This window comes from Gavia stellata, chromosome 4 (genome assembly GCF_030936135.1).
Source record: "Gavia stellata isolate bGavSte3 chromosome 4, bGavSte3.hap2, whole genome shotgun sequence".
Lineage (NCBI taxonomy): Eukaryota > Metazoa > Chordata > Aves > Gaviiformes > Gaviidae > Gavia > Gavia stellata.
In genome coordinates this window covers 22,648,894-22,661,237 of record NC_082597.1, presented here as the reverse complement: position 1 = coordinate 22,661,237, position 12,344 = coordinate 22,648,894, and the positions used below count along the sequence as shown (strand labels likewise).

The following is a 12,344-nucleotide window of genomic DNA, read 5'->3' as shown; positions in this document are numbered from 1 at the left end:
CATTTTTCACTATGGAACATAAGAAATGAGTTGAACATGCTTTATATTTCCCACAACTAGCAATTTTCTGTCTTTGGAAAGTTTTAGAGGGAGGAGCTCAGAGGTGCAGTGGGAGGGACTAAAATTCATATTAAAGTTTTAGCATGAGAGGGAGAATTGTCAGAGTAGAAGGTTTCTTCTGAGGTTTTGCTTTTTTTTTTTTCCAATATAGGATGATAAGTATTCATGTTCAGATTCTTCTAATAATTCTTTTTTGGAATTCTGATTGTCAGATGATTCCCAGGATTGAAGAATGTGGACTTTCATGTTCTCAGGTAATCTCTTACTTGTTCCTATTTGCTGTCTATTAATATAGTAGTTGTGTGTTGCCAAAATAATTTTAAGAAAAGCAAGAAAGCAAAAATGGAAAAATATTTCAGCTGTCCTGAACATTTGCTTTATATTCCTGTCATTCTGAATTATGTATCCAAAGTGGCAAAGATGACTGTTAGGAAGGGAGTAAGAAAATGCATCTTACACTATTTCCAATTGCTGTTGTTAGTATCTTCTTTAATCTGTCTTTTTTATTTGAAAAAAATTATTTAGTTCATTTTCATTACTTTGGAGTGTCAGTTTTTATAACAGCAGTGCTGCCAAAGAGATGAGGGAGGAAGGAACTGGAGGTTTCAGAAATTGCTAATTATGTTAGGAATATATGAAACACTGACTTTCCTGTGAATAAATGAATTAAGCTTGAAAAAGTTTGTGAAATTTTGTGGGATGAATGTAACTGCAGTATTAAATTTAATGACTTCTGTATGTGCATGAAAGTGGAGTGTGAACCATACCATTTCATTATAACTTTGATATTTGTATGTTTCCAAATATCCCCACAAAGGGGCAGTGTCGAGATGTCCTGCTTTTGTTGGCATTCTGAAACGGTAAGAATAGACTGAATTGAAAGATAAATGAAAAAAGGATAAAATAATAGGGAATCTGACTTTCAGCCTTGGTAGAGGATGATAACTATGTACTTGCTACAGAGAAGTGGAATTGATGGCATGAAAGAATTTGGCTGTCTGTACAGACTTCTGCTTGAAGATGTCAGTGTTTCAGACAGGCAATGAGACATACTAAAGATTGTCTAAATGTGGTGGTACTACCCAGATATTAAGTTAGTACATGTTACAGCAATTTATTCTGTATTTTATACATGTATTCTAGAAAATATCAGGAATAAATATGCTTATAAAACACTAGATCGAGGGACCCCCCCATATTTAAAGTGGTTTAATATTCCTGCATTCAAATTCTGTAGTCTCTATCCACTTAGATAATGTTTTTAGAATAATAAAATACAGTTGTAAGAGATTAATCTCTAGATGTACCTAAGCACTTTTCAAGAATTTTAATGTACTTATGTTTATAAAAGCAAACACACATGTGTTTTAAATAATTTATGCTCCTTGATCTGCTGCAATGAGAGTTTAAAATAGAAATCATTTACCGTTCTAATTTATCCCTCCAAAGAGTGTGTGACTATCAGACTCAGCATGTAAAAAACAACAGCGACCTTTTTCAGTGGGATTCAGTCTAGGGGATAGGATTTACCTCTGGGGACCTTAAAGGGCATCTTTCTTTGTCATATCTCAGGTATGTATGCTAAGAAGACTGATTCACTAGATGCCTAAGATATAGACACAACCTTGAGGTTTTGTAGACTGGATCCCTTTCTTTGCCTTCAAGAGTTTGTCTTACAATTTTTCCAATACTGAAGGTTGGATAACTGAGAAAGGTGTATTTTTTTAAAATTTACAGGGGAAATACATTGTTTCCAGTATAATGGAATCAATCAATCATTTGCAATGTTAAGGATAGGATTCCGTTCATATTCTCTATGTAATGTTTCTGCTAGTTGTATTCAGTAGAATCTTGAATGCATTAACGACTTTTTAAGACAAAAATGTTTTTTCACTTGGAACAATAATGATCTCAACAGGACAAATTACTGCCAGCATAGCATTTTCAATCTAGTGCAAAGCATTTGAGCTACATGAACTTTGGAGTCTCATGACTAGCTTGTTAGAGAAAACTCCTTCTTCCTTTTCCTTTGGAAGTAACTTCAATTTCCCTACGTAACCAACCACAATTTGTGACCTCAATCCCATTCCTACCTGAGTTACTTTAAAAGGGTGCAGTTTATCTTCTCCATAATTTATAACTCAATGGTCTTTATAGGGGCACTAACCAGGGGTTACAATTTGTCTTTGTGCAATGTATGTGTGCTGCCTTCTGCTATAGCACATCAGATCACAAAGCAGAGAATCAATGCTGTTTTTTCTAGCAATTTCCTTAATGTGATAATGAGATATTGTAATTTTAGAACTATCAGAAGTTTTCTGTAGCTGTTATTGCTACAAGTGCGTATTATAGAAAAATGTTCTTTTTTTAATGACGTTTTCCCATAAGATTGTATAGCGGATTTCTTTTCTGCAGAGCCAACCCTGAGGTTGTGTGGTTCTTCATAAAGCAACAGGGGAATGAAAAGCAATTTGCATTTCTCTGCATTTTTCAAACTGTAGGTATTGTCAGAGGGTTTTGAGCAGGTTTAATAACTGAAACTGTTGAGTTTGACCAGCACACTAGATTTTAAGGTGGCTCTCTCCCTTGAATATTTATAAGCAGTTTTGACCTCCTTGGGTACTCCTTATCAGAGTAAAGCATTGGTTGTACTTAAGAGGGAAATAGTGTCATAACTGTTTTGAGGTATGTAACTTAAAAACCCTTCACACTGAACTGTTTAGATTTTGGATCTTATGACGACTTTATGAATCATTCTTAGTTTACTATGAGTATAGAGCAAGACATCCCTGCATTGCCTTGTATAAGGCATTATCCAGGTTTCATTACTATACCACAAACTGTAATTCTGTTCAGTACAGGAAAGGAAAAAACAAAAGAACGTTGGATGTTTATGCAAGTATTACATGAAAATTTAAACAGCATGAAAATACACAATTGTGGGTTGAGTGATGGCAAAGAAACAACCAAGCTTTTATTATGTATTATGATTTATTTCTCCTTCCTTATTTTAATGGCTTGGCTTTAGAGCTCGCATGATATTCTGGTATTCAAAGGTTAAATACAATGGGCTTGGTCTCCATGCCTCACCCAATAGCAAACACAGTTATCAACCAAGTTTCCCTGCAAAAGCATAGGGGAATCCCAGCCTGCAATTGAAATTGGGTTTGTGCCCTACTCATTTTACAATCCACATTGTTTGCAGGCTGTACACAAAGAAACAGACTTATGCCAAATTTGACTGAACAGCTGGTAAAGATCAAGAGCACTACATTTAAAAAAACCTCTCCAGAAAACGATGAAATAGTATTTGTATTGTCTGCCATTAAATGTAGTAATGTTTCCAAAGTCCATGGATAAAGAAGGAAACCCTAAACTGAATCTGGGATTTCCCTGCAATTATAAAGGTTATTGGCAGCAAATTCTTGATATAGCTGCTGCCTGTTCATGCTATTCATGGTTGAAGTATGTGGTGTTTCTTTACTGGGTATGTATGCCATGGATCAGTCCATTCTTGCTGAATACTACACACTGCAAAACCAGTGATATAATACAGCCCTTAGGCCACTAACTCAGCTGACATAAATTGGCATTCTTTGTTCATTATTAAGATAAGCAATTTGTATTTTAAATGTGATCCCAAGCCTCTAAAAAATGGACATGATAATCTAGGTGACACAATTCAGTTGTTCTCTAAAATCTGTTTGAATAACTAGTTTTAGACATGGAAAATGCCTAAAGAGACTGATCAGAGACCTGGCTTCCTCAGAGTGAGTGAGAGAGAGAGATACAGTGTGAAGTCCCATAGGAAGATGATTCACCGCAGACTTTTTTGTGTATGCATCGATATACCTGATGACTGGAGGAGATGCATAAAAATATAAAACATATCCTCTGCTAATATTTGCTGAGATGCAGTACAATCCATGAAAGCATGCCCTAGATAGGAAGCCTGGGTTTTGCATCCCTGCCTGTCATTGAGTCTTGTGTGGCCCTATTCAAGTAATTTCCTTTCTCCAGCTTTCACAAGTACAAAATAGTGCTGACCTTCCTGTGTTATGTGTCTTAATGATGTGTTTTAATTAAGTGCTTTGAATACTATAATTAAGTGTTAAGTACTCATTAGTCAAAGCAGTCATACTTAAGGGGCTCAATCATGTTGAGTCACTGTGTTAGAGTGATATTAAGCCATTTGCTTAGCTATCCCTTCTTGCCTTCTCTGCTGGTAGTCAGGAGAGCTGCAGTTCAGCAAGTTTAGGTGACTTATTTCTTGGACTGTGTTTTACATTTGCTCTTAGGGTCAAGAATAGCTTGGCAACGACATGAGACACTTAGCTTCCATGCTTTCTGCTGTGTCCTATGCCACTGGTTGGGTGCCATCCCATTTCCTCACCTCCTGAGAAGAAAACAGCCAGTGACAGGCACAAGCAGGGACTTAAAAAATTCTCCAGTGTTCCTCATTATTAAAGCATCTACCACCACTTCTTTCAGGAGAGGTGGAGATGGAGGAGCCTCTGCAATTCAGAACTTGCAAAAAATGCAATGGTAGCTCTTGGTTTTTTTCTTTCCCCCTTCTCTCTTCCTCAAGAACTCTGGACAAAAGTTACAATGTCTCTGGAAAGAGATAAGCCACTGGAGTAGCAAGAGCAGAGGCACTACAGACAGTCATGAAAGTTAGGGGCACAAAATTAACAGATGTTGGAACTGGACCTGACAAGATGTCCTGAAACTGAAACACAGGGCAGTGTTGAGACATCAACGTAACTGTGTGCAATCAGTACCCCTAGCAGGAAGTAGGTATTAAAAAAAAAAGAAAGGATATATAAGCAAGCTCAGCAGGAGATGAGAGCAGCTGACCTTTATTATTGGCAGTGAATGTTAGCTCACAAATCTCTCTCAGCCCTGATCCTGAGGAGGGAAAATATCCTTCAGCTCCATTTGGACCCAAAGCTCAGTGGTGAATATTGAGATTTGGGAGTAGGTGCTTTCCACAGCTGCAGAATATTGCTGTCTGAGTGACTGCTTTGGAGTTGGAAAGCTACTTGTAATTTGATCAAATCTAGGCAGGACAAATTTTTTAGGACCGGTAATAACTTTAATGAGACCATGTGGTATGACCTAGCTGGAATTCTTGCAGTAAGGTCTAGGATTAACTTAATTTGTACATTTGCTGGAGCTGGCAATGCTGTACCTGTTACTTTGTCATGTTTTTTTATACTGTCCCATTCTTCCTCTCTTGCCAGAATGCCTGTGCGTGGGAGAGAACCAGGGATGATCAAAAATGAGAAGGACCAGAAAGAGGTTTTAAAAGACTTCTTTCTAAGGGTAGCTTTGGATACTCTCCTTGCTTTTTGGCTCAGCATTGAGAGGCTAGACCTCACTCCCAGATAGGTAGGTAATTTGGACCTAAGAAAGGAGTTTTCTCCTATCTCTGCTTGAAAATAATTTGATTTCTGGGAGGCATGAATTCCTGTGCACCGTGCTGTGGCTACCAGTCTGTTCAAACCAGGAACCCACATCTGAAGTTCTATATGTTGCATTACCATCATCCCCACAAGAGATCTCTAGGTTTTATATATCAGCTCTGGCACAGATGTTTTCATAGTAGTTTTCATACGCTCAGGAAAATATTTTTCTCTGTAGAACTTTTTTTCTGATTTTGTTAACATTTATTAGCTGTTTTTAGAAAACCAGGAAATTATTTGCCATCTTAAAAACACAAACGAGAAAATATGCCTGGAACAGCAGTGTGTTGCTGAGGAAGTTCCAGACCAGCTCTGAACTACTTGGCTAGGAATGATCACAGAACTGGTAAATTCATGCATACTCAGGTGTGACACGGACACATCACAGCCCTGACCCTGCCTTCACAACTGTAGGAACTGACTGGGCCAGAATTTTCTGAGGTCATGAATAAGCTGGAAGGTCATGGTAACTAATGACACTGAGCACTGGAATAGATTGCCTGCGGAGCTTATAGAGATCTCCACATATGCTAAGAAAATATCTCTCAGATATGTCTCAGATAAAGGTCATTCTTCCTAAGGCAGAAATGTAGAGTAGAAGGTACCTTGCGTTCTTTTGTAACCCTGATATCTCTGCTTTCATTCATACTTTTCTCTTTTGTGGGATCTAAAGATGGTCTTTCAAGTCATATTTAGCTTACTCCTTTGGAACAAGCAACAGAGCCAAAGACCTGTCTTGCTGTATTGCATATCCTGCCCTTCCAGCATGCAAAATTTGGGACTCACCATGAAAACTGTATGGGATGTACAATCTCATTCAGGAAGTGTCTATGCAAAAATGAAGAGAGTTTTAGTTTTACTTTGCAAATTATCTGTGGCTATTTCTCTTGCAAGAAAGTGTTTCAACTTAGTTGCTTTGAATATGTGTGGTAGATTTCAATCATTTCTGGAAAACTGATTGTCTTGGAGTTGCCTCTACTTGCCTGCATATTTTCACAAAGTATGAATCATATAAACAACATTGTACAGTACTAGATGTGCATTCATTGTCTTTTCTTGGAAAAACTTTGAGGAAATAGAACTTACTGCAATTAATACATTTCACTGTCTCCAGTTTTGTTTTTCCCTTTCATCCCTACATATGCAAACTTCCTTGATCTTTTTCCCACTTCCTCATCTCCCTGACCTGCTGTTCTTCCTTCCATGACTGCAATAAGAGTTTTCTCCATTACTTTTCAAATTCTGAGATCTTTGTATTATAATTTTTCCCCATTTGTGGTTTTTTTTTTAATTTATGTTTGCAATTGTCATTATAGTATCATGCTTCATGCTTAATTTTGATCAGTAGTATGTGTTGTTTTAATTTTTCCCCTCATTTTCAAGATATATTTATATATGATAGAATAATTTTTAGAGCATGGTCACACCTGTGTTACCATTCAGTCTGCCTTTTAAACTTATTTTGTCTTCCACTTAGGGGGAAGAAAACACATACACTTTTTGGGTGAATGTGTGGCATAGGTGGTTTTCAGTGAGTAAGGGCTATCATTAAATATGAGACATAGGGTGAAGCAACATATGAAGGTGCTGAACACTGATGAGTTTATTAAGCTGAGGCCATGGCCAGGAATTATTGCTGCCTCTAGGGACAACAGCGTGATCAGGAGAGTCAGGTGAAACAATGCTGCTGTTGTAAAGTTGGTAGAATCCTGCCTCTTTGGAAGCCCTTCTATTGGACCTCTGCCTCCTTTAATTGGACTGTGCTAACTTTAGCAACTATTGTACGTGGAAGATATGCAAGATAAAGCCAAACTATATGATTATTCCATAGTTTGTTGTTTTTTTCCTTCCCTCTCCCAAACCCCCACAAAATTATGAGTTAACAGTAAAAAGAGAAATAGACGATGTAATAACTTTTTGAGTATTTTTTATTTTGTATTTTATATTATTTATTCTTCCTTAGCATTTCCAAGTTTATTCATAACTAGCTTCTATATCAGTTATCTCAAACTGCAAATGTTTCAGCTGGAAGGCACAGTATAGATATTTTCCGTAGGGCTTTTCTACATGGTAATTTTTGAATGTTTTTAAATTTTTCGTGTACTCACACTGCTAGCTCTTTCAGGGAAAGACATTTTTGGCTTGTGTTGCTCTTGATAGGAGGGGAAAGGCATGTATGCAGGGATTCTGGTATAAGATTTCTGATGTAGGATTAAGACTGCCATAATAATACAAATATAAATAGTTAGGAAATAATCTTCTCTCTCAAAAATTTTCAAGTATACAGCTGCAAAAAATTGCTTTTGCCTACATGTACTAAGAAGATTTTCCTCATTTTGCTATGGCTAGAGAGTTTCTGCTCAAGCAAGCACAATTAGAACTAGTCACTCATCTTTATCATTAAGTCTTTAATGGAAGCAGTTCCTTAACTGATACTGTGGCACCAGGAAGGAATGCACTGGCCTTTCAGGATTGCCATTGGAGACTACTCTACCACTGCTTCTGGCATGGCCTGAGGGATCATTTGTATGGCCTTACATTCTTACACAACAACATAACAAGCTAAGGCTAGAATTAAAACCAAAGTCAACTTTTAAAAATATTTCTCAGCAGGAATAGCTATAATCAGGGATAGTTCCAAGTTTATTTAGGTTTGAATTTTTTCTCTGTTTAAGGAGAAGAGGGAGAAACACCATTTTTATGGGAGCTACAAAAACCAGAAACATGTGCTCCTGCGTTTCTCTCCATGGCTTTGAAGGATGTCTCAGCCCTGACAGTGGCCTCCAAAGTCTTGAAACTGTTATAGAAAAATATTGCCAAATGTGCTTTGTTGTTCTAAATTTTAGTATGACTTTGTGATCCACACTGGCAGGGTTGGGATTAGCAAGTTCATTTTTGTTTTTAAGGCCCTCTGCCCCCAACATTTCAAGATAGTATCTGTGTAATATTCACCCATTCTATGACCCTGCTGCTTTCCTATAGTTCCAGGTTATTAAATACAGATTAAATGGAGATCATGAGAAAGCATTAGTGACTTGTCAGGGCAGTATGAGAAACCTGCATGCTCAGCATGATGCTGCCTCAAATTAGGCAAGCGAAAAAGTTAAGCCCTGGGTTAGTCTGAACTCCACTCTCTAGAGCCCAGGCACCTGAGTTATGAGCCAGAGTTCGACATTCTCTCTTCAGAGTAGCTGCTGAGAGCCACTCTTACAAAGTTTCAGTTTCTGGTTTTTTTTTTTCTGATGACTGCTAAAAAGAAAATGTAAGTAAGTGGCCTTTGAAGTTAGATACAGAACTCCCATTTGAATGTTGAAAGCACTCAGCTTTAAAAATTACACTGCATCTTGCCTGTCCTACTCTCAGATGATCATTCTTTCATTTCCTCTCTACACAATATCACTGCTTTGACAGAAGGCCTGGGAAACCCTCTCATTTACTGGGCCTAAGTTGAACTTAGGGTTAGAACTGCTTCAGGTTAAGGAGGATGTTGAACCTGGCTGTCCCTTGAGGTAAGGACTTGAAAGCCAGAGTATAAAAGCTGGAACATGCTCATATTCTGCTTTCCTCTTCTAATATTTCCAGTTTGAAAGAAGCTGGGCTTGAGCTTTGTCAGTTTGACCTCTGTTACCATTAAATCTCCTCCAGCCACCTGCTATGCTGGGGGAAGTGGGTGTCTCACCAAGTGAGTGTATGCTATCCCAAAGAGCTTTGGCATGAACTAGATGTCATTCCAGCTTTGTTCTGGTCATGGACTAAACACCAAACTACATGCATCCAGGGAGCTTTCAGATCAGAAAGGGAGGTTCCTAATAAGCTTAGGTCTCTCTAGTGTTAGGTGGCAATTAATGGGTATTATGGATCATGGTGTTCGGCTGAGATTACCTCAGTTTGCTTAAATCATGTTTCAGGTACGTAAATCCTCTTTTAGATTTGGCTGACTTAATCTTATTTTGCAAATGACTGCAAACTTTGTCTTCATTTCACTACCAGCAGTAATGCAAAATCTGCACAGAGAAGTTGCCTTACTTGGAAGTGATATGACCCTTTTCTCATGGGCAAAGCTAAAGTTTGTATAGGTGTACTGGGTTTGCATGGCAAGGCTTTGGTAGTGGGGGGGCTACAGGGGTGGCTTCTGTGAGAAGCTGCTAGAAGCTTCCTCTATGTCCGACACAGCCAATGCCAGCCGACTCCAAGACGGACCCACTGCTGGCCAAGGCCGAGCCCATCAGCGATGGTGGTAGCGCCTCTGGGATAACGTATTTAAGAAGGGGGGAAAAACAACTGTGCAATGGGGGCCGGAGAAGAGAGGAGTGAGAATATGTGAGAGAAACAACTCTGCAGACACCAAGGTCAGTGAAGAAGGAGGGGGAGGAGGTGCTCCAGGCGCCGGAGCAGAGATTCCCCTGCAGCCCGTGGTGAAGACCATGGTGAGGCAGGCTGTCCCCTGCAGCCCATGGAGGTCCGCAGTGGAGCAGATATCCACCTGCAGCCCATGGAGGATCCCACACCAGAGCAGGTGGATGCCTGAAGGAGGCTGTGACCCTGTGGGAAGCCCACACTGGAGCAGGCTCCTGGCAGGACCTGTGGAGCCGTGGAGAGAGGAGCCCACGCTGGACAGGTTTGCTGGCAGGACTTGTGACCTTGCGGGGGACCTGTGCTGGAGCAGTCTGTTCCTGAAGGACTGCACCCCGTGGAAAGGACCCACGCTGGAGCAGTTCATGAAGAACTGTAGCCCGTGGGAAGGACCCACGTTGGAGAAGTTCATGGAGGACTGTCTCCTGTGGGAGGGACCCCACGCTGGAGCGTGAGGAGTCCTCCCCCTGAGGAGGAAGGAGCATCAGAGACAACATGTGATGAACTGACCGCAACCCCCATTCCCCGTCCCCCTGTGCCACTCAAGGGAAGGAGGTAGAGAAAATTGGGAGTGAAGCTGAGCCCAGGAAGAAGGAGCGGTGGGGGGAAGGTGTTTTAAGATTTAGGTTTTATTTTCTCATTATCCTACTCTGATTTTGGTTGGTAATAAATGGAATTAACTTTCCCCAAGTCGAGTCTGTTTTGCCCATGACGGTAATTGCTGAGTGATCTCCCTGTCCTTGTCTCAACCCATGAGCCTTTTGTTATATTTTCTCTCCCCTGTCCAGCTGAGGAGGGGAGTGATAGAGAGGCTTGGTGGGCACCAGGTGTTCAGCCAGGGTCAAACCACCACAATAGGCAAAAAGTTTTTCCCCACTTGGATCTGATTCAAAGTTCGTTCAAATCAGTGGAAAGAGCTTCACTCAGCCATAGTCCTCCACAATTTGTGAATGTGAGCAGGATGGCATTTATCATTTTTAAAGGCCACAGTGTACAGCAGAGCACTGTTCCACTCCTGGGGCTGACTCTAAACATAAGCAAAATGAGTAGTTCCCTAGAGCAAAATGGTGAGGGCTTTACTGTGTATACCAGAGCACGGGAAAGCTAGGCCTGCAATATATTCCCTTTTTTGCTGAGCATTAGCATTAGGATGTATGAGAAGACACTAACTGGAATAGAAAAAGATCTTCAGGCCAAAAGAAAAATAATTATTTCCAAAAGAAATAACCACTGCCTCCAGCAGCAGCAGGAGGAGCAGTTCTATCCTGGAGTATCTCTTCTCATAATCTTCACTTCAATTCTTGCTTTTTTTTTTTTTCTTTTTCCTTTTCTGTGGCAATCTCACTGCCCACTGGTTCCAGTCACCTCTGAGGCTGCAAGTCTCAGTGCTGTCAGTGCTGCTAAGGGATCTTCACAAAGTTTTTCATGTAGCCTCTTCTGTGCTACAGAGATCATTGTACCATCCTAACCTCAAAGCATGGGATATCCATGGTTGTCTGGAGAGCTTGTGGTATCTAAGTCTTCCAGTTTTTCAGGAAATGGCCCAAGTAATGGCTGACTTGATCTGGTGTTGGGTGACAGTACTGCTTCTAGCAGGTGGCTGGACTTGGCAACCTCCAGAGACCCTTTCCACCCTAAATTTCTTTGATTCCATTTTATCATCCTCTGTATGAGATATCCAGTCATTCATTGAAATAACCATTAATGCTGTGTTAGAATATCCCTGTCTTATTGTTAGACTGGAAGTGCTGATTTGGTAGATTAGTCGTCCTTTCAAGTAGCTGAGTGGTCTGAAATTTTTGACACTCTATGTATGGGATGGTGCTGATTTATACCAGCTGAGGGTATGGCATTCAAAGTGCATTTTAATTTTACTTTGTCTATTGTATGCAATTCTGTTTTGTTAACAACTTGTATTAATATTTTAGGAAACATGACATCAAAATGATTAACATTTTTTTTTTTGTTTTATTTTGTTGGTTTCTATTTCTAAAAAAAAGAAGCTAGAGCATACTGTTGCTTCAAGCAAATTCTGCTTCTAGTCCTGGAGTTGAAGCACACAATAGAACAGGCAGCTTTTATTTCAGACTGTCATTGCTCCCTTTGGTCCAATAAATTTAAAAGCAAGTGGTTTCTATGTAGGTTCTTTTTGTATCACAGTATTATTTTTACATACAATTCACTTAAAAAAGTACAAGGGGAGAATATTCTTCCCAGTTGTGAGACCTCAAAGCAATGCTGTTTTGTCTGGACATTCACTTATAGGACAAATGCATGTCACTGCAAAGAGTTCCCAGAAATACAATGACTGTGCTGCCAACTCTTTTACTTGTTCTGCTTTGTAAAAGGGATACAGCCATGCAGCCACAGATGTTATATGCCACATGCAGTCCAGCTAAAATATGGGACAGTCCAGTTAAAATATGGGAACAGGATTCCTCTACATCAATACAGTGAAGGAGGAAA

The 12,344-nt window shown here is 39.7% G+C and overlaps 1 protein-coding gene across 1 annotated transcript in view; it reads left to right on the top strand.

Moving 5' to 3' along the window:
* The first annotated feature begins 212 nt into the window (after positions 1 to 212).
* Positions 213 to 12,344, top strand: part of IL17REL (interleukin 17 receptor E like) — a 46,984-nt gene continuing 34,852 nt past the window's right edge. Inside the window, exon 1 of the mRNA XM_059817208.1 lies at positions 213 to 314. Coding sequence (XP_059673191.1) covers positions 213 to 314 — 102 coding nt within the window. The remainder of the gene's footprint in view (positions 315 to 12,344) is intronic.